General features: G+C 51.8%; 1 protein-coding gene across 1 annotated transcript; it reads left to right on the top strand.

The window, feature by feature from the left end:
- The first annotated feature begins 794 nt into the window (after positions 1–794).
- HACD1 (3-hydroxyacyl-CoA dehydratase 1) lies at positions 795–20,750 on the top strand. The gene is made up of 7 exons (XM_077154656.1): positions 795–963; positions 9,097–9,214; positions 9,391–9,409; positions 9,485–9,573; positions 11,460–11,581; positions 16,980–17,158; positions 20,576–20,750. Exons 1-7 carry the CDS (start codon positions 824–826, stop codon positions 20,656–20,658), a joined length of 750 nt encoding a protein of 249 aa, XP_077010771.1. The 5' UTR covers positions 795–823; the 3' UTR covers positions 20,659–20,750.
- The last annotated feature ends 1,383 nt before the right edge of the window (positions 20,751–22,133 follow it).

Below are 22,133 nucleotides of genomic sequence, written 5' to 3'. Positions count from 1 at the left end.
CCCGCCAGCTCTCCTCCCCTCCCTGGCGCCCGCAGCTTCCTCTGGTGGGGTCAGGGGTGTTGGGGTCGCCAGACAGGGGCTCAGGCGCTGGTTGGGGTGACTGTAGGAGTTTTCCTTGGAGTTCACCGTAACCTCTCAACCACCGCACGGGCTAGATGTTTTGTATGGCCCCCATTTACGGGAGGGGAAACGGAGGCACGGGTGTTATGGTGCGGGAGCTCAGAGCGCGCCTCAGGAAGCCGACACAGCCCGGGAGCGCGGGCGGCCGGGGCGCTTTCTGCTGGGCATCTACGGGTGCCCTCCCGTTCCCTCTTTTCTGCCTCCGGGCCTTGGCGGCTCCTCCTCCTCCAGCTTTCCCGCGGCCTCCAAGTCTGTATCCAGCAGACCCACCCACCGGGCCGGTCGCGTCCATTCATCCCCCGCGGCCGCGCTCCGCAGGGGCCTGGCGCGCGCCCCCCGCACCTGTCTGCGGCCGACATCCCACCTCTCCCGGGCCGCGCCAGGCCACGTGGTCGGCTGCGCCCGGACAAAGCGCCCGCCAGGCCCCACCTCGCCCCGGGACGGGACGCCAGGCCTGTGGTCCGGTCCCCGCCGCGCGCCCTCCCAGGGCTCGGAGCACTCGGGAGGACAAAAGGGCGGGGACGGGAGGGCTGGGGGCGGGGGGCGCCGCCGGGGGAGGAGCGGGGCGGGGGCGCCGCTCCTGCCAACCGCGGGCGGCCGGGTCTGGCCCCAGCGCTGCAGTCCGGGCGCCTGACGGCGGCGGGGCTCCCGCGGCGCTCTCGGCCGGGTCCCCTCCCGCCCCTTTGCCCGGGGCGCTGCAGCCATGGTGTCCAGCGAGGAGGACGGCGCCCAGGGCGGCGCCGCGGAGCCCGGGGAGGAGAGGGCGGCCGCGGGCAAGCGGCGGCGCCGGGGCTTGGTGGCCAGCGTCTGGCTCACGTTCTACAACATCGCCATGACCGCGGGGTACGTGCGCCAGGGTCCCTCGTCACTCTCGGGCCTCCCTGCCTTGCTGCCCTGCACTCCGGGCTCGGGAACCGCGCGCGCTGGCGGATGGCCCGGCTCCGGGCCCCGACAGCGAGAGCGCATGGGGTGGGCTCCGGGCTGGGGCCGGGTTGGGCACAGGGGGCCGCCTGGGCTGAACGCGGGGTCGGCGCCGCGGGTGGGCGCGGGCGGGGGAACAACGGCGAGCGCCCGGGGTGGCCGCGGGCTGGGCCCGGGGCTGGGCCCTTGCGCCGGAGTTGGTCGCCGGGGTGGGACCGGGCGGGGACCAGGGGTGGGCGCTGCGGCCGGGCGCGGGGCCTGCCGTCTGGGGTGGGCGCGAGGGTGGGCGCGTGGCCAGGGGCGGGCGCGGGGGCGGCGGCACGGGCGGCGGGGCGCGGGGGGGCTGGGCGAGCTCTGGGCATTGCCTAATACGGTGCCCGCGCGGCGCGCGGATAAGTATAGCTGGGGCCGGAATGCGGGGCCGCCCGGCTCAGCGCCGCGCTGCCCAGGAGGACGGGGCTTCCTTTCCCGGCGCTGAGCGTCCCGGGGCAGAGCTCTTACTCCCCGTTTCCCCGCAACATTTTTTTTCCAAGTAATAGTGTGCTCTGGAGCTACTTTCTCGGGGACAAATTTTAAAAACCCGGCTTTGCGTGGCCCGGCACTTGTGCAGGCGCCCTCGGCGCAGTGCTCCATGATCTAGCGCCCCAATTTTTATTTCTGGCTTGGAGCGTGAACCGCACGTTGGGTCACAGAAGGACTGTAGCTCGGGGAATTGCTGCCAAATGCCTGCGGTCAGCTGCTTTTAGGAACCTGGGGCGAAAGTGCTTTTCCGTGTCCAAATCCAAAAAAGCCTTTTTAAAAAAGTCATTTTCTTATTATTACTTGAAGTATTATTGATGTATACAAATTTGGGGGAAAGTTCAGTATCTTAAATTTTCTCCAGAACGTATAGAAAAATGTGATGACAAAGCTTTAGTAAGTGATTTGACACAGTACTGAGTTTGTGCTAGGTACTTACCATAAAATATTGAGTACCAAACAGAAGCCGTGAATTTGGTACTGTTTACTGAGCACTCCCCAGGGCCCGGCGCTGTGCCCAGAGAACTCCTTCCGTGCACTCTCATTTCCAGCCCTGCCCAGTCGCGAGTAGGTGCCCCAGGTTGCCAGTATCAGAGAAGAGAGCAGCTTCCAAGAGCTTCCCGGATCACACAGCAGCAAGTGTCAGGCCGACTCCAGAGCGGGAGCTGCTCCCCTAGATTTCAGCTGTTGGAAAGGAAGGCGAAGTAAAGTGTTCAAAGCTCCTGGCTGGCAGCCGGGGCCAAGTCCAGCGATAAACCTGGGCCGTGCGCCTGACCCCTCCAGCTCACTCCCGATTTCTAAGGCCAAGTCTTACTGTGCCAACAATGAAAACCCAGCGCATCCACTCGGTTTAAAGTCCTCGGCGCCCCGTGTGGTCCCCCACGCTCTAACCCGGGGTCCACGCTGGCATCCGAGGCCCGGCGCCGGGCTGCGCTTCCCTGCCGCGCACCGCCGTCTGCGAAAGCGCCCCTGCGCGCCGACCTCCAGGGCTGCCTTTCTTCCAGGTTTCTTCCCACCGGGGCAGAATGACGCGCTCTGTCCTCTGTCCGGCACGTTATTCTTACCTTTCCCTTGCTCCCCTAGCGAATGATTGTCTGTATTGAAAGGGACCTTGCGTTTTTCATCTGTTTTAAGGCAAGGGTAACTTAAATGGAATAATCCATGCAAACTAGCTGGGGGCTTTTAGAGGAGCTGCGATCTGAAGGAGTAGGAAGGTGGGTAGAGGGTAAACATTTCCAGGGAGAATTCTGGGAGCTTGGCCTGGGTGCAGGTAAGCCAGGTGGCTTTGTGGGGTGGTGGTAACTCATGGGGAAGTTGTGCTGGTGAAATGGGGCCCAAACCCGACTCCATGGGTGGGCAGCCCAGGGTTGCCAACTTTCTTTCTGTTTGTTTAACTTGTCTAGTTTTATTTCTCTTTTAGCAGAACTTTAGAGTGTTTAGTAAACAATAAAATATTTAGGAAATATCATAAATGTAAAAGACACCTGTATTTTTCCTTCCTACCTTGCACATGGGTATCTAACCTCCTTCTGGTCTCGGGGAGGCTCTCCTGGCCTGTTCTCACCGTCCTCTCACCCCAGCACCACTGGTACCCCTGGCCACGCTCCTCACCCCCAGCGGCCTGTGCAGTGTGCCACGCTGGTTGTCTTGTGGTCTGTTGTCCCCATTAGCGTGTAAGTACCCGCTGGATGGATCGTGAATGAATGAATGATGAATGAGTGAATGCGTGCATGCATATTTTAGAGGCTGTAGATACAGTATCTTGTCTAGTGTACATCCTCCCATTTCACTTAATATCTAGCAAATATTTCTGTACAGTTTTTATACCTATACTCTGTGGTAACAGCACTCTAGAGAGCGACTGCTTAAATCACACTCCTGGTGACAGTTTGCTTTTGTTGCTGTTGAGTTCATCCCTTGGAATAAATTCCCAGGAGTAGGATTACACCTTTAATGTAATTTAATGCCTTTATATATAAACAGCAATCACTGTAAGAGGCAGCGTGAACTGAGCATTCAGCAGACAGATGGGGGAGAAAAACCAGAGGAAGCTTCCTCGGGGGGATCACAGCTCTTAAACTGAGCCTTAAAGGACGAGTAAGGCTTAAGGGGCTCTGAGGAGGAAAAGGCCTGAGTTAGGGTGCTGAGCGGGGAAATGGCAACACAGAGGGCCTGGCAGCATGGGGGTCAGGGGTCGGGGGCAGGCCCATTTGCAGGGCCATCAATGCCTGGCCGGCCTGTGTGCGTATTGCCCCGTGCACAGTGCATGGAAGTGTCCATGTCCACTCCTTATTAGTTGGGTAAACTTGGACCAATTATTAAGTACATCTCTGGCCCTTTATCTTCTTGTCTGTAAGACTGGAATAACACAAGTACTTGATTAGCCTGTTACAAGGAATAACTGAGCTTGTGGAGTGCGCGGTAGGGTACCAGTCACACAGTGGACATTCAAAAATGTGAAGTCCTATACCTTCTGGTTAATTTAAAAATGCACTTCTTGCAGGAAAAACATCTATTTGCGAGCATTTAGGTGTAAGTCTTCATGTGGACACACGCTTTCATTTTTCTGGAGCGAATGCCTAGGAGTAGAATGGCTGGGTCATGTGAGAGACGTGATGAATTTGTTTAGCAGCTGTCAGATTTTTCCAGAGTGTTTCCCTCAATCTGTGCTCCAGCTGCCGCAGGCCCTGGTCAGCCTTGGTGTCATCAGCCTTTGCCATGTTAGTCACCCAGTAGGTGTATTGGCTTCTCTCTCTGTGGCTTTAATTTGCATTTCCCTGGCAACTAATGATGGTTAGCGTCTTTTCAAGTGTTCACTTGCCCATTGCGTATCTTCTTTAGTAAAGTGGCTGTTTAAATCCTTTGTCCATTTTTGAGGGGTTGCATGTTGTCTTGTTATTGAGTTTGAGAGTTCTTTATACCATCTGATGTGAGTATCAGATATGGGAGCTGCAGATATTTCTCCTGGCCTGTGGCTCGGCTTTTCATCCTCTTAATAGTGTCTCCAAAAAGCAGAAGGTTTTGATTCTGAAGTCCAGATTATCAGGTGCTTTTCTATTATGGATTGTTCAGCTTACCTCTTCCTGGGCATGAGTGCAGGGATATGCTAACTTGAAACATGCATTTATTGGCTGCCCAACAAAATCTACATTTGGCCTTAGAAAGGAAGTTTGGAGTGCAATGAGCAATAAATGAGAGCTGAAGGTGCTCCCTGGTGTATACCTCCACATGGTTACTTTAAAAAACGTGTACAGAAAGGAAGAGGAAGCTATAATATCCTCATTTCCGGTAACTTAAAATATAGGCTCTAGATCATGATCATCACTGATTGCTAAAATCCCAAAAAGGGGGTTAGTCAGGTACCGTGCACACTTTATGGGAGTAACACAACCTATGGACTCATCTTGCCAGAAGATCAGACCTGCATCTGGTCAAGCCCCAAGAACTACCAATTTACAGGAATAGAAGGTGCAGGAGAACATAATAAATGGCACGTGGGTGTCCAATTAGCAAATCCCAGGCTGTGGGTAACTCTAGGACAAACAGCCCAGTATCTCCAGCAGATAAATTGCAAGAGATAGAAAGGCAGGAGGAGAAAAGCAGAGAGAGAAGGAGGAGAAAATGATAGATGAAAAGAATCCTACAAGATATATCAGCTAATTATACTGTATGAACCTTATTTCAATGGTTTAAAAATGAGATAATTGAAGAAAATTGCACCTTGATGGAGTATTTGGTGATATTACAAAATTACTGTTAACATTTTTAACATCATTACATTGATGTTACATCATAACACTGTAGTTGTGTTTACTGAAAGTAGTCCTTTTCTTTTGACGATACATAATGAAACTCTTATGACTCATTGTAACACGTCTGGGATTAATTCAGAATAATTTGGGGTGAAAACTGAGCAAGGAGGGAAGTGAACAGAGCTCTGGATGAAACAAGATGATATTTACTGAGGCTGGGTGGATGATATGGTAAAATTTTTTGAAGTTGAAATAGGAGGTTTCGTTTCCCGGTGCCTGCCCATGGGAAAAAAAAAAAAAAAGGAGGTGTAGGAGTAAGCGAACTAGTTCTTTACGGAGCAGGTGGTTTCCAGGAAATCTCAGGAGGCAGCAGGAAGACAGAGCCCCCCCTTCAACCAGGCTTCAGATGCTTGGCTGCAGCGGAGCTGGTGAGAAGACGCCCTGGGGCCGAGGGCGCCGCACACACCACCTTCCTCCATGCCCTGGGGCACACTGAGATGGGTTAGCCAACTTTAGGCGCAGCCCCTTGGGGAACCCAGGTGAGGGTCCCGGAGCCTCTGCTCACACCTTGCATCAGCCCTCAGTGTATCGCCTGCATGGCGTGTGTTTCTGTTTAACCTTATATCCATTCTCTTCTCCTTAAATTGGCATACAACGGTTCCCGGGGTAGGGTTTTGTTTCCCAGCCTTTTTGAGGCTGTCCCATTTAATTGCCTGTGGGCACGGGATCATTGCCCTCAGAACATCCTAGAACAACACTTATAGCCTCTGAATGTAAATTTAAGCCACTAGCACGAGTCATGTTGAGTGGCAGAAATGTGGAGCTCGTGAAATGAGGTGTGATGTCTTAACCTCGAACTCAGGGCCAACAGCACTGAGCCCATGCAGGGACGCTCTTCTAGTGCCTGTTCTCTCCCGAAGTCCTATCCTGGCTCCTGTGCCTCGGAATGCAGGGCAGCACTTCGAGCACTATGCGTACACATTTTAAATGGTATCACCAAAAAAGCAAAGCTCGAAATCAACAGTGAGAAGGACACTGTTTACACGAGGGGAACGGAAACCAGGAGGCAGAGGGTCACCTTCAGTCTCAGCTGGGACGCGCATCTGGGGGACTCAGAGTTTTTGCCTCTCTGCTCATGTCTGCAAATATGGATGTGGAGACTACAGATAAATCTCAGCGAGTAGGCGAGTGCACAAATTCAGAACCCTCAAATGAGGAGGGTCCGCTACATCTCTTTTATAATGTGGCTCCGTCTTCTCCACACAGTAATTTAAGAGTTCCTTGAGGTGACAACTGTCCTGTTTGCCCCTCATTCCCCAGACTTTAGCATAGCCCTTAGCTCGGCAATAAACTCTAAACCTGAAATGACGGGCGGTTGAATGAATTAAGCAAGGAAGCAAGAGATCTATGTGTGGGACACACGCTTACTTTTTCCAAAGAGAGTCTGGTTCATCAAGGGCCGAGTGTGTCCATTTGAGTCAATAGCCCTGGTGTAGTTTACAGAAACAGAACTTTCCAGTAAAGAATTCCTGATTGCAGAAATTCCAGTTGCCTTTGGAATTTTTTTTGTTGTTGTTGTTTTATGACAATTATTAAGCCAATGGATGGAGTCTAAAGCTGGCTAAATGTTGGGTTCCTCGGGACACTTTCTCATTCTCTGGGACTGCAGGTGTAGGAAGTGAGGTCGGATCACTGTAGATTGGCTCCTGGCCACATTTCCGGAAGGGCAGATCAGATTAGAACAGATGGTTCCCTGGTCTTTTCTTACCCTAGAGTCTGTTCATTTCGTGTCATGCCAGTGTCCTGGTTGGTGTGATGCTGCCATCTGGTGAACAGAGGGAAATTCGTTACAATGTTATAATGCAGGGATTGAATGAATGTTCATGCAATCATATTTAAAAATGTAGAAATCCTGCCTTTTAAACAAATCATTGGATGAATTCTTTGGTCGGTTAATAACTATCTCTCAAATTCATCTTTTGTAAAAATCTGATTTGGATTTGCCTAAAACATAGACAAGTGGTTAGGGAAGATGTGAAATAGAACATCTTTTTAAACTTTTCATTTTCTCATTAGAAGAAGTAGGGAACGGGACCTGGGGTGATGGAACCACCAGTGCATCGGCTGCGTGCAGGGCATGGGTGCAGGGCGCGGGTGCAGGACGTGGGTGCAGGAGGCGGGTGCAGAGCGCGGGTGCTGTATGCGGGTGCAGGAGGCAGGTACAGGGCGCCGGTGCAGGACGCGGGTGCAGGGCGGGTGCAGGACATGGGTGCAGTATGCGGGTGCAGGGCGCGGGTGCAGGACGCGGGTGCGGGGCAGGTGCAGTATGCGGGTGCAGTATGCAGTTACAGAATGTGGGTGCAGGATGCGGGTGCAGGGCGTGGGTGCAGTATGCGGGTGCAGGGCGTGGGTGCAGTATGCGGGTGCAGGGCATGGGTCCAGTATGCAGTTACAGGATGTGGGTGCAGCACGCGGGTGCAGGGCGCGGGTGCAGGGCGTGGGTGCAGGGTGGGTGCAGGGCGCGGGTGCAGGATGCGGGTGCAGGATGCGGGTGCAGGGCGCAGGTCCGGGACATGGGGAGAGTGGGGCGGCAGGCATCCGGTCTCCACCTTGGGCCTCAGGGCAGGTAGCCTCTTTGCTGGGGGATGATTTTCTCCCTGGAAACAGGGTCCCCCAAACCTTTCCTCAGCACCCACTGCTGGTGAAGGCCTTTGAGCCTAGGCTCTCCCGTACCCCTTCACACCCATGGGCACCGTCGCCAGCTGGCTTCGGAAGATGGGGAGCTCATGTGTGGGCCGAGGGACCTCCCTGCGCCTCTCGGTCAGTCAGGATGACCGAGGAGGACCGACAATGACCATGCAGCACATCGGCCATGCCTGGGCACAGAGAGGATCTGAGCAAGTGCCTGCACTGCTGGACGCTGCTCCGCTAGCAAAGCGCGTCTTCCCCCACGTGGGTGCGGGCGGGGACATGGGGGCATAGGTGCCCTGTCCTGGGCCAGGCTGAGCCTGCATTTGCATCCTGCCTGCAGGACTCTTGAAAAGCCGTTTGCCCTCTCTTGAGTGTTTAGTTAAAACTGTATAGTGATGTAGTGATAAATCCGCTCAGCTGGACACTTGGAGCCCACTGGTCCGTAAGCCTTGCCGGGCCTCCACCGCTGTGTTATTGTCTAAGGCTGAAAGGAGGTCGCAGAGGAGGCGAGTTCTTAGAAACGTGAACGCGCTTTGGCAATTGCTGGAGAAAGCGCAAGAAATGCCCTTTCTTCAGAGCGAGCCAGGTGAGAATCCCACCACAGAATCTGTACTGAATGGACAAATGTGGGTTGAAAAGTGAGGGCGTCTGTGTTTTCTCTTTTTAAAAAACTCCTTGAAAACAGACTCATTTCTGATCTGTGTGCATCCCTTTTGTGGCACAGCAATTGGTTTCATCTAGTGAGAACTATGCAAATATCATTGACGATTCTTAGTAAAGATTTCTATTTATACTTTTCATAATTATTAAATGCTTTATGATCATCTCATTTGGGGACATAAACCTGATTTCTTCAGTCTGTTGGTTTATTTGCTGAAACCAAAAAAATACAGTGGGCACAGTTTTAGGTTTGTACACTGTTGATTGCAGTATATTCTATCCAGCCCTTCAAGGGTTGGCATAAAAATAGTTTACCATGAGCTGAGAACACTGACAAAACAGATATGTTGTTTCTCCGTCAATTGCAGCCTTTCAGAAAGTCCACTGGTACTACTTTTGATAGAGTTTTATAAAATGCTTTTATTTCCTCTAGGTGGTTGGTTCTAGCTATTGCCATGGTACGTTTTTATATGGAAAAAAGAACACACAAAGGTTTATATAAAAGTATTCAGAAGACACTTAAATTTTTCCAAACATTTGCCTTGCTTGAGGTAAGTTTTCAATCATGTTATTTTTCCATTGTAATATTGATTTGAAAATGTATTTCTTGGGCAAAATCAGATTTTGCTGGTTACATACCATCTGTGGATTGCTTTAATAACGTGTCGGCAGGGATTTATTTTATGTTTTATGCTATTGACTTGTGAATTCTTTTGTTTGCTTGCAGATAGTCCACTGCTTAATTGGTGAGTTTGCTTTCGTTTTTGATTTTTTAAATAAATCGCCTACAGAGCAGCGGTTGACTTGTCTCTCTCTTAAAGGAATTGTACCGACTTCTGTGCTTGTGAGCGGGGTCCAAGTGAGCTCAAGAATCTTTATGGTGTGGCTCGTCACCCACAGCATCAAACCCGTAAGTGGCACGATGAGCTGGGAGGGGGTAATAGGCTCTGACACACACGCGTGGCAGGAGGCGGGCCTACTGGGCACGGGCCAGGCTTGCATTGCAGTGGGAGGGTACACTGGCTTAATCTGTTCATAGAGTGACTTCCTACGAGCACTTTACAATTTAAAAAATGAATATCCCTATTCTTGGAATAGCTAACAGAACAGTTTCTTCTCCGTTGAAGTTGATGGATTCTCTTTGATGTCATCACTGAGTCAGTGTGAACCGCTTACTTTTCCGCATTTAGCGCCGAGTGTGATCACAGCAGACCTAACAGGCACGTGCGGTTCTGCAGATCTGAGCAGTGGCCGGTAGAAGGGAGAGGGTCCGGGAACAGTGGACAGGAACCCTGTCACTAAGGCGTGCAGGTGCCAGACCTGGCCCGGCAAGAACCTTGCCCAGGCCGCCCTCTGACCTTGGGGACAGCTTCTTCTGACCTTGGGGACAGCCACCCTGTCCTCTGTCTGCATGAGGACAGCCATCTGGCCTCCTTCCCTTCCTCACATGCCTCTCTTGAGTCTGCTTGGGCTGAGCCAGCCCTGGGGTGTGGGGGTGGGCCCCTGACCTGCCCCTTCAAGGGACCCCAGCCCTGTCCCTAAGTGGCGGCTACCCGCTGTGGGCTGCTTGACACTGGCCATCAGGGTGGCCGCAGAGAGCCGTGTGGGCAGGGTGAGGGAGTGGCTGCAGGCCTGGGGCAGACCAGCTGGGCCAGGACCCCAGGAGTCTGGGGTCTGCGGGAGACGAGAGATGAGGCAGGGTGGCCACCAGTGCCCAGAGGCCGGAGGTCGGAGAGCGCGAGCGGTGGGCCCCAGCCAGAGCGCAGTGTCCACGGGGCCCTCGGCCTGGAAACGGCCTGTGTCTCCGCTGGCAGTGACCCCCGGCCCTACCCTGCCCCTTTCCTGCGTCCCCAGCATCGCTGGAATGGGTCCTGTGCCCGCGGCCCTGGCTTGCCTAGATTCACAGACACAAAGAAGGCAGTCCCCTTGGGGTACGCCGGGCTGGGGGTCCCGCAAACGAACAGGACCACAACAGCCGCTCCCTGGCACCTGTCCTGGGCAGGCCCTGTGCCCCGTGGATGGCAGCTCAGGCTGGGTGCTAAGCCACCCCCAGCCAGCCACTTAGCTTAGTGCCCACCTGGAGACATGTGCTCCTGGTGCCGGCCTCACCTGCACACAGGAAGAGGGCTTCACGGGCAGGACGCGAGGTTTCAGTGCAGGCCGGCGCGTGCCCGCCGCGCACAAGGCCGGGAGCGCTGCCCAGGGTCAGAAGGGCCTCGGGCATGGCCCCGGCGGTGGTCAACGGGTGTCCCAGCCGAGAAGGGGCTCGGGGGAAGACAAGACGCTAGCGTTCTGCTGATAGAAATCGCAGTGTAAAGGCAAACGTTCCCAGCCTGCTCAGGAAGCAGCCAGTTAGGTGTGGGTAGAGCAGGGCTGGCGGGAGGGAGCAAGTCTGTGAAGACGCTCCGGCACTGCCCGGGTGAGGATTTTATCCTTGTCCCGGGACACAGAGGAGCCCCCAGGGAGCTTTGCGTCATAGGAATAGTTGATTCCAGGGCTTCTTTGTTTTGAAGAGAAAATGGCCATAAGCAGCTCCATTGGCCCTGGGTCCCTGCAGTGGCCGAGTGCTGATAGGCGCAACCCGCCCCCAAGCCATGGGCAGCAGGCAGGGCGGGGACGGGGCCAGAGGGCCTGACCCCCCCTAAAAGGGCAAGCCCCCCTCCAGAGCTGCACGGCGTTCACCTGTTCAACCTAACACAGCCCGTTAGGGCGCAAGCCCGGCAGTGGGTGATCAGCGAAGCGTCTTCTTGCGAGAGCGGAGGGTGAACTCCCGCGCGGTCTCTTGTGATTCTGCAGATTCAGGACGAGGAGAGTGTGGTGCTGTTCCTGGCGGCGTGGACGGTGACGGAGATCACACGCTATTCCTTCTACACATTCAGCCTTCTCGACCATCTGCCATACTTCGTGAAATGGGCCAGGTGGCGACGCCTTGCAGCTTGGTCTCCGTGTGCCTGCATGCCGCAGGTTCTTGGGGCTGCCAGGGCTCTGGGTGTTAGAACGCGCTCCCCACCGCGCCCCTGCAGCGTCCCCCCTGATCGCGGGGGTGTGCTCTGGGGGAATCAGTGCAAGATGAGCCGTATTCTGTCTTTAAATGACCTCTGAATTGGTCATTCTTTTTCCTTGGAAAGCGTAATATTCATTTTTGGATTTAAATGTGGATTTGGATTAAATAACTGTGCCAAAACATGGCATATTATCAGATTGATTAAAATTTTTATGTTCAGTCTTTCCACAATTGTTAGTATCTTATACCAAATTTTTTGCATTAAGTAGCAGACAGATTTTAATTTTTAAAAGTCATATTTTATTTGAAATCATGTTATTAGGAATGTGGACTGTTCTAGTTTGCTAGCTGCCAGAATGCAACACACCAGAGACAGATTGGCTTTTAATAATAGGGAATTTATTTCATTAGTTCTTTCTTATGAGGGAAGACACAGGGCGATCTCTGCTGGCCTTCTCTCCAGGCCTCTGGGTTCTAACAACTTTCCCCAGGGTGATTCCTTTCTGCATCTCCAAAGGCCTGGGCTGAGCTGCGAGTGCTGAGATGAGTTGTGCTGAGCTGCTTGGGCTGTGCTAAGTTGAGTCTCTCATTTAAGCAACAGCCAGTTAAGTCAAACATCATTCATTGCAGCAGGCACGCCTCCTAGCCGACTGTAGATGTAATCAGCAACAGATGAGGTTCACGTACTATTGGCTCATGTCCACAGCAACAGAACTGGGTGCCTTCACCTGGCCAAGTTGACAACTGAATCTAACTACCACATGGACAAATTTATATTTCATGAGCTCTAAATATATCTATCCTAAAGCAACATTTAAAAAAAGTTGTTATTGTCATACTATACACATGACACAAAATCCTCCATTTTAACTGTTTCATGTGCACAATTCAGTCAATTACACTTATAATGTTGTGCCACCATCACCCCATCCATGCAAAGCTTTGTTATCACCCCAGGCAGAAACTGTTCCCGTTAAGCACTAGCTCCCCATTTTCCCAGCCCCCCTCCAGCTCCCATAACGTGTCAACCACCTTCTGTCCCTATGAATTTGCTAAAGCAATGTTTTTAAAAAATAGACGATATCTTGTGTTTTTTTTCCCATCTGTCTGAATTTTTTGAGTAACTGACATTCTACAAACCGACATTCTCCTTGGGAGAGCAAATCACAACCAGTGTAGCTGTGCTCACTGCATCCACTATATCACATCAACAGTGAGGGCAAACTGTGCTGGGTGCCGAGGGCAGAGGTGCTGGGTGCTGAGGACAGGTGCTCTCGTGCCAGTGGCAGGTGTGCTGCATGCCCAGGGAACGTATGCTGGGTACAGGGCGACCAGTGTGCTGGGTGCCGGGCAGGTGTGCTGGGTGCAGGGGGTCCATTGTGCTGGGTGCTTAAAGCAGATGTGCTGGGTCCTTAAAGTAGGTGTTCTGGATGCCAGTGGCAGGTGTGCTGCATGCCCAGGGCACGTATGCTGGGTGCAGGGCGACCAGTGTACTGAGTACCAAGGGTAGGTGTGCTGGGTGCTGAGGGCAGGTGCTCTGGGTGCTGAGGGCAGGTGTGCTGAGTGCTAGGAGCAGGTGTGCTGGGTGTCGAGGGCAGGTGTGCTGGGTGCTGGGAGCAGGTGTGTTGGGTGCTGAAGGCAGGTGTGCTGGGTGTCGAGGGCAGGTGTGCTGGGTGCTGGGAGCAGGTGTGTTGGGTGCTGAAGGCAGGTGTGCTGGGAGCAGGTGTGCTGGGTGCCAAGGGCAGGTGTTCTGGGTGCTGGGAGCAGGTGAGCTGTGTGTCAAGGACAGATGTGCACAAAGTAGAGCCTCCAGGAGCTCAACATGCAAATACGAGTTGGTGCAGCAGGCCAGGTGGGGTCAGGGCCAGATGGTCCCAGGACCAGGGAGAGGCCCTCCCCCACATTTAGGGGGATGGGGCCAAACCCAGTTTTTTATCATATGCTGTTTCTTTTCATTTATTTATTTTTATTATTATTTTCTTTTCTTTGTGCACGGGCAGGCACCAGGAATCAAACCCAGGTCTCTGGCATGGCAGGCAAGAACTCTGCCATTGATCCTCGGTCGCATTGCCCTCATTCATTTATTTTTGAAGTGGTGGAAGTGCTCGGTATTCATGGTGCAAAGTCCAAAGCATGCAGGAGACAAGAGCAAGCTCCTGCCCCTGTGCCCACCCCATGCCCACCCAAGCCCCCACCCCATGTGGCTCGGCCTGGAGACTGTCCTTGCAGACTCCTCATGCGCGCACAGCTGCAGCACCCAGCTATGCGCCCTTCTCCTTGCTCCTTGTGGGTCTCCCGCGCCCCGACGCCAAGGTCCTGTCCCCTAGAGGTGCTGACTATGCCATCCTGCGGCTGCCAGCCCTGCCCGCTTGGGTGTGGCCCTTACCTGGGCAGCCCCACAGGGGGGTCCCTGGGGCAGAGGCCTGGCGGGAGGGAGCGTTTATGTGTTCAAACACAGTGCACAGAATAGGTGCAGAGAACAAAACAAAGGGAGAAACCTGAATTACCATCCTGCCATGCGAGGCTCATCCTTAGCTGTGCCATGTCGTCTTCAGACCTCTCCACGCGCTCTCGGCCCTCTGTAGATGGCTGTGGCTTGCCCCTTTGCACACAGCATGCTTTAACAAGTCCACGCCTCCACAGCTGCCGTGAGACGGCTGCGCCTGCGCTCGCCATGGCTGGCTGGCTTTGTTCTCGTGGCGCACGGCGTGGGCCTGTGGGGTGGGGGCCTTAGCCGGGCCCTGCCCCCTTCCCCGGGCCGTTCGGGCCACGTGGACCCGCTGACACTGCCCGGCCGCCTTTGGAAGCATCTGCATGTCTTAAATTTTGGGAAAATCTGAAAACCTGCCAATGCATGTTTGAATTTGTAGCTTCGAAAAATCGCAGTTTGTCAATTGCCTTGTTATTAAACCAGGTGTTATAAAATCTTTCAACTTTGAACTACATTTGTAGCATAATTCACCTGTCCGTTAACGTCAATAATCTTGATCCCAACCGTCTAAATGTATTTGCCTACCCTATTTGGTCACTTCAGATAATATTTGTGTTTATTAAGCATTGAAGCCATTATTCTAAAATAAAACTCCATTTGAGGATGGACTTCTTCTTTATAAATAGCTTGGCCCACTGTAATGTTTGAATCTTGACTCCATTTCTATAGAAGTGCATGTTCCTAGAAAACCTATTCCCAAAGCAGGTGATCGTATGTTGGATTCATGCTTTCATATCACTTTCCATTTTAACTTCAAAAACTTTAGGGGCACTCAGGAATGGTCACGGAGACTGTGTCTTTATCTGAGTGGAGCCAGTTTGCACTGAGCTCTCAGAATCGCCCTCAGAGCTTAGAGGCAGTGAGTGTCCTGCAGCTTTTTTTAAATGCAATTTTATTATGGCATATCCGCACGCCATATAATTATCCAATGTGTACAATCCGTGGCTCACAGGACCATCACAGAGCTGTGCGTTCACCACCACGACCAATTTTAGAACATCTTCATTACTCCAAAATTGCAGTCTTTTTAAAGTACACACAAAGTCATATAAATGATACTATTTATTCCCATTTCATTAAAAAATTTCAGGGGTTTTAAGGCTTTAAACCAGTTTATTGGAGGAACGTTAAATTGTGGGGTTTTATATTCCCCATTAAAGAACAATGCTACCAAAAAAATTGTTTCAGAGTCACATAAAGTTAAACAAAAAAACTTAATCAGTGTGAATATTTTATTTGAGAAGAGAATATAAAATTGAGTAGGAAAAAAGTGATTTAAGTTATACACAAAATCTTCACGGGACTGTGAAGGAAGCAGGCCATGGGGGAGGCAGGCTAAAGGCTCAGCGACCTTTCCTCTTTCTTCACCATTAACCTTTTAGTGAATAAGCCCCCCGTGCCCAGTCCCTGAACCTAGCCTGTCCTTGGCACTCAGGTATACGATGATTTCCAACTTGCCTCCAAGCTCGTGACACTACCTTCACTTAATACAAATATTTCACAATGCCAGCAAAATGATTACATAAAATACAGATTCACATTTCCTTTCTTTTTCCATTCAAATTGCGACCCTGGTTTTCTGTGGCTGCTGCTGTCTGGTGACATGCAGAAAACCCTTTTCTTTAATGCAGAAAGGGCTGGTTTTTGCCCCAGGGCTCCTCCGGCTGGGGGTGGGGTCCCCGCTGTGGGCCAGGGCGGTGCGCCTGGCTCTCTCCACTTCCAAAACCACTGGAAGCAACTGGGCAATTTCTGCTCTTCATTCTGAATCTGTCTCAGCTCAGGTATTTCTAAGGTTCTCCAGGAAACTGAATCAGATATACAATTTATAAAAGTGTCTCACGTAACCATGGGAACATAGAGTCCAAAATCCACAGGGCAGGCTGTGAAGCCAACGATTCTGATGGAGGGTCTGGACGAACTCCACAGGAGAGGCTCGCCAGCCAAAGTAGGAAGAGAGCCTGTCTCTTCTGAATCCTCCTTAAAAGCCTTCCAGTGATCAGATTAAATGCCACTCATTAAAGGAGACACTCCCCTTGGCTGACTACAAATGGAATCAGCTGTGGATGCAGCCGTGATCATGATTTAATTCTGTGAAATGTCCTCCTCGCCACAGACAGGCCAGCACTTGCCCAACCAGACAATGGGTACTACACATGAACCTGACCATGACAGCTGTTTCAAGCAAACCATTCCTTTAATGTGGGAATTCCACAAGTAATTTGCCTTTGTGTTTTGTCATGAGGGCACTGCAGTCCTCACCAGCAGTCACAGCAGCTGTGGGCACCAAGCGGCTTCTGCAGAAGTCATTATATTAAGAGCCACAGAGGGTGTCCAAATAGCCCTGAGTAAGAACTGGTTTGGTCGTTTCAAGGTTTCAACATAAAATTAGGATCAAAACTGGCCTTTTTAAAGCACAACATTTCATAGTAAGTGACTAGCATCAGGGAAAAACCCATCAATATGAGTCCAAGTGCCCAAATCACCTTTGCAATATTTAAAAACAAAAAATAAACCACTACATCTGTTTTTTAAGTATATAAAAATACCATGATAGTGTAACATAAATTTTCTTCTTTTAAGATCTAGCCATTTAAAATGGAAACTGCTATGAGAGAAGGACCCATAATCAAGATAATAAATGAATGATTAAAGTAGAAAAAAGTAACCCTCTTATGTGAGGTTATTGCGCTATTGTAAAATATACATTGTAATACGTAAAAGGGATTTTTAAGATCTGTATAGAGCAGTAGCAAAAGAGCCATGACATAAACCACAATGATTATTACTGAAAAATAATTCTCTGAGGTTTTTCTTTCTCCAGATATAACTTTTTTATCATCTTATACCCTGTTGGAGTTGCTGGCGAGCTGCTTACGATACATGCTGCCTTACCCTATGTGAAGAAAACGGGGATGTTTTCAGTAAGACTTCCCAACAAATACAATGTCTCTTTTGACTACTATTATTTCCTTCTGATAACCATGGCATCATACATACCACGTAAGTATGTGTTAGTACTTTGACTTAATATATAAGATTTTGGGACGGTATCATAATAAGCTAGTTTAATAAGCAAGGAGGAAAAAATAGAAATAATTGCTTACAGATACATTGAAACCTCTTATTCCAGCCCATATTTATTCATAATTAGAAATAATTGAATGGGGCGTAAGAAAACTCTACTAGTTATGAGAAAAAAGAGCAAGCAAATTAAAACACAAATGATTGCTTTTTCAAAATAACTTAAAAATAAATTTGGTATGATTTATTTTTTAAAGAAAAGAAAGCATGCATCCGTGAGCAACTGCGAGCACTTTAATTATGTAAGTGAATGCAAATGTTCTAGCCAAAAACTTTGAGGTCATCTCTATCTATTCATGAAGTGCATACTTGGAAAAATCATCTAGGAGTACTTTTCAGGCTTATTTGTGTTGCTCTCTGTACTTGAAAAAAATAAAGCTGCTTTTCTTAAAATATTAGTAACACCGTGTCCTCACCTTTCAGTGCTGCAGTGAGCTGGGGAACTTCCACCCACCTCATTTAAATAGTAATAGCAGTATGTATTTTATGAAACTTTGATAGTCCCTAGCAGGAAATATAAGGGAAAAGCGAGACTATTCTTTACACTTCTCAATAAAATTAGAGACTCTGGTGTCAGAGGGGGAAAAGGAAATAAAAGAAGCTGATGGCCTTTCAACGCTACATCAATACCTGATCTACCCGATGTCCCTCTCTGGGGGAGCGCATAAAACTGGCCAGCGCCTCGAGGGCTCCACCTTCAAGGGGTCCCCACGGCTCCCCTCCTCTGGGGCCGCGAGGTCCCCCAGGCCAGCCCCTCCCGGCCCTGAGCAGTGTCAGGTGATGGTGGCAGCCCTGAGCAGAGCCTCTGCATTGTCCTGGCCAAGAGCCCGGTCCGCAGGGTCACGGCTGGACACGTCAAACCAGCAGCTTCTGCCTGGGCCGGGGGAACAGTCCCGAGCACACGGCCTGAGCCGTGGCAGTCGTGACCACTGACTTCTCTTTCCCTGTCTTATTGGTTGTAGCCACGGGCCCCTTCTCATTTTGTCCCCAACCCAAGTGGAATCATTGTCGTCTCCCGACACCAGCTGGTCACTGCAGATGGGGGGTAGGGTGGGGCGATGTGGCTGCTTACAGAGCCCAGCCTATAGCAACCAGGCACGGTCAGAACAGGGCTGTGGGGTCCTGGGCAAGTGGCTCAGATGCATGGCCCTGGGTGTGTGACCCTGGGCGTGTGGCCCGGGTGTGTGGTCTGGGTGTGTGGCCCTGGGTATGTTGCCTGGGTGTGTGGCCCTAGGCGTGTAGCCCTGGGTGTGTGGTCTGGGTGTGCAGCCCTGGGTGTGTGGTCTGGGTGTGTGGCCCTGGGTGTGTGGTCTGGGTGTGCAGCCCTGGGTGTGTGGTCTGGGTGTGTGGTCTGGGTGTGTGGCCCTGGGTGTGTGGTCTGGGTGTGTAGCCCTGGGTGTGTGGTCTGGGTGTGCAGCCCTGGGTGGGTGGCCCTGGGTGTGTGGCCCTAGGTGTGTAGCCCTGGGTGTGTGGTCTGGGTGTGTGGCCCTGGGTGTGTAGCCCTGGGTGTGTGGTCTGGGTGTGCAACCCTGGGTGTGTGGTCTGGGTGTGTGGCCCTGGGTGTGTGGTCTGGGTGTGCGGCCCTGGGTGTGTGGTCTGGGTGTGCAGCCCTGGGTGTGCGGCCCTGGGTGTGTGGTCTGGGTGTGCAGCCCTGGGTGTGTGGTCTGGGTGTGTAGCCCTGGGTGTGTGGTCTGGGTGTGTGGCCCTGGGTGTGTGGTCTGGGTGTGTGGCCCTGGGTGTGTAGCCCTGGGTGTGTGGTCTGGGTGTGCAACCCTGGGTGTGTGGTCTGGGTGTGTGGCCCTGGGTGTGTGGTCTGGGTGTGTGGCCCTGGGTGTGTGGTCTGGGTGTGCAGCCCTGGGTGTGTGGCCCTGGGTGTGTGGTCTGGGTGTGCAGCCCTGGGTGTGTGGTCTGGGTGTGTAGCCCTGGGTGTGTGGTCTGGGTGTGTGGCCCTGGGTGTGTGGTCTGGGTGTGTGGCCCTGGGTGTGTGGTCTGGGTGTGCGGCCCTGGGTGTGTGGTCTTGGTGTGCAGCCCTGGGTGGGTGGCCCTGGGTGTGTGGTCTGGGTGTGTGGCCCTGGGTGTGTGGCCCTGGGTATGTGGCCTGGGTGTGTGGTCTGGGTGTGTGGCCCTGGGTGTGTGGTCTGGGTGTGTGGTCTGGGTGTGTGGCCCGGGTGTGTCGCCCTGGGTGTGTGGTCTGGGTGTGTGGCCCTGGGTGTGTGGTCTGGGTGTGTGGTCTGGGTGTGTAGCCCTGGGTGTGTGGCCTGGGTGTGTAGCCCTGGGTGTGTGGTCTGGGTGTGTGGTCTGGGTGTGTGGCCCTGGGTGTGTGGTCTGGGTGTGTGGCCCTAGGTGTGTAGCCCTAGACGTGTGGTCTGGGTGTGTGGTCTGGGTGTGCAGCCCTGGGTGTGTGGTCTGGGTGTGTGGCCCTGGGTATGTGGCCTGGGTGTGTGGCCCTAGGTGTGCAGCCCTGGGTGTGTGGTCTGGGTGTGTGGCCTGGGCGTGTGGCCCTGGGCGTATCACCCGGTGTGGCAGGTGGTGGAGGGACACAGTGAACAATGCTTCGGGTAAGGAAGACAGTTGCTGTGCCTTTGCTGTTTCAGCCACGTTCTTAGAACAATCATGACTCAAAGCTGCCAAGCGAGGTTTCCGGCTTGTTCTGGGATTGGGCTCTGTGCTTTGGTTGTGCTGTGCACAGGTGTTTCGCGTGTACACGGTGTGCAGCTGAGGTCCATTTGCTCACCCACCCACTCAGTATTGAGTGCACTGCTTCAGGTGGGCCCAAAATGGGGGCCCTCCCCACCAGGTCCTCCCCACAGACTCCTCCCCCAGGCTCCTCCCTGCAGGCCCCTCCCCCAGGCTCCTCCCGCAGGCCCCTCCTGCAGGGCCCTCCCCACAGACTCCTTTCCACACGCCCTCCCCACAGACTCCTCCCCCAGGCCCCTCCCCCAGGCCCCTCCCCGCAGGCCCCTTCTAAACCAGTCCCGGAGAAGGAGCCCTGACTCACGCAGCGCTGAGGGCCTGGCAGGGTTGCTGGGCCTCCTCTCCTGCAGTCAGTGCGCACGGGCACTCCACGCGTGTGCACAGCCCCCACGGTGAGAGTCCGGCCGGCTGAGGGCGGGCTGGGGGCGCAGCCGGGGCCGCCTCGCAGGTGGGGCCGCGCTAGGGTCCACGGATAGCAGAGCCCTGGCCCCCCTGGGCCCCCGCGCGCACTGTCCCTAACAGGCGGGACCCTTCGCGCACGGCGGGACCTGCTGGCCCACGCCCCACGCCCACGGGGCTGGTTTCGCGTAGAGATAACGCAAAGCAACAGCTTCTTTTTCTCTCTTTCCTTTTTCAATGAAGTGTTTCCACAACTGTATTTCCACATGTTACGCCAGAGGAGAAAGGTGCTGCATGGAGAGGTGATTGTAGAAAAGGATGATTAAGGATGCCTGCCAAAGAGGCGCTTTTTCCAGAACATCCAGGACCCCTTGAGTCCAGTTTCAGAAACAAGAATAAACAACTTCATGAACTGTCACGGATCGTTTTGTTTCTTAAAGTATACCTTGAGACGCGTGGATCTGCTGGGATTTCTCTTCACGTGGGCCAGGTCCATTTCCCGTAAGATGCGCAGCTACCGTAATTCCTTGGTAGGTTGATCACTAAGAAAGTAATTGGTTGTATAACCCGGGAAGAAATGTTGTTAATTTTACTAATTTTGCAACCTATGCACAAAGCTTTTTTTTTTTTTTTGTATGCTGTATGGTGGGTCACATTTCATTCTTTTTCAGTGTGGCAATCCTGTTATTGCAGCACCATTTGTTGAAGAAAATTTGGGGGGGGATTAGTGCACAGGGTGGAAATTGAACCCCAGTTTCCTGCATGACAGGCAAGAATTCTACCACTGAACTACCCTTGCACCCCCTGTACAAACCTTTTTAAATCAATATTTAGAAATTAGGTTAATAATTTAATATTATGAAACTTTTCAGTGATGTATGTGCGATCTTTATAAATGAGAGTAAATACAAAATTGTAATTACTCGTTAAAAAGTTTTGGTATTTCTTGAACCCAATATCTATGTCTTCAGGTTATGAGGCAGCATTTATGATTAGTAAGAACTCCTGGAAGCGTGGACGTCATTTGCTATAGTAAAACTTTGGACATGATTAAGTAGCAGTATAGGACACAAAAATATTCAAATATCACAATTGGAAAGCATTTAAAAAAAAATAAGTCTAGGCTGTTGAAATTACTCGCACCACTAAGGAAATGTGTGTTTATTTAAGTTAACCCCTCAAAGACAACCTTTTCAACAGTAAGGGCTGAGAGGTTGGAAAGGTTGTGGGCGTGTGCCTTTCCCCACGTGGGAAAGAGTAGCCCCACGGGGGCCAGATGCCTGGAGCAAGCTGACCTGTGCTGTGGGGTCCCTTAGGAAGACCAGGTCACTCGCATTCCCAGGGGTGCTTAGGTGACTGCAAGTTTTGGGGTGTGATCGAGAATTTAGAATTCATTCTGAATTCCACGTGCAGAAAAAAACCCCGGATAAATCTCTCTCCACTGGAGACACTTTAACACGGTTTTAATTCATAAGTACGTCCTTCAGAAAAACTTCACACCTCCCCTAAGTAAGCTCATTTTGATGCATTTTAGAGAATATTAAATATGTGACTTTAAAGGAAAATAAACTTTTTTTTTACTTACTGTGGATATGTGTGTGTAATTTTGGCTTTAAATATGCTGTATTGTTTACATTTGCATTCGACATGTAATTATACATTTTTCAAAATCGTTTTCTGCTACCACCTACTTTTCAATTGTTCATGTAGAAATGTGTAATTCAGAAAATTTTTGCAAACGATTCTATTTTAACTATTTTGATTTTACAAGGTGCTGTGTGTTTTATTACATTATGTGTTG

This window comes from Tamandua tetradactyla, chromosome 1 (assembly GCF_023851605.1).
Source record: "Tamandua tetradactyla isolate mTamTet1 chromosome 1, mTamTet1.pri, whole genome shotgun sequence".
Taxonomy (NCBI): Eukaryota; Metazoa; Chordata; class Mammalia; order Pilosa; family Myrmecophagidae; genus Tamandua; species Tamandua tetradactyla.
The sequence above is the reverse complement of the archived record's forward strand: the minus strand, read 5'-3'. Positions and strand labels throughout refer to the sequence as shown.

Bases quoted from the DNA above. Each gene is read 5' to 3' on its own strand.
- HACD1 (XM_077154656.1), top strand. From the start codon at position 824: ATGGTGTCCAGCGAGGAGGACGGCGCCCAGGGCGGCGCCGCGGAGCCC. The intron at 964-9,096 runs GTACGTGCGCCA...TATTTCCTCTAG, and splicing joins AACATCGCCATGACCGCGGG to GTGGTTGGTTCTAGCTATTG. The intron at 9,574-11,459 runs GTAAGTGGCACG...GTGATTCTGCAG, and splicing joins TCACCCACAGCATCAAACCC to ATTCAGGACGAGGAGAGTGT.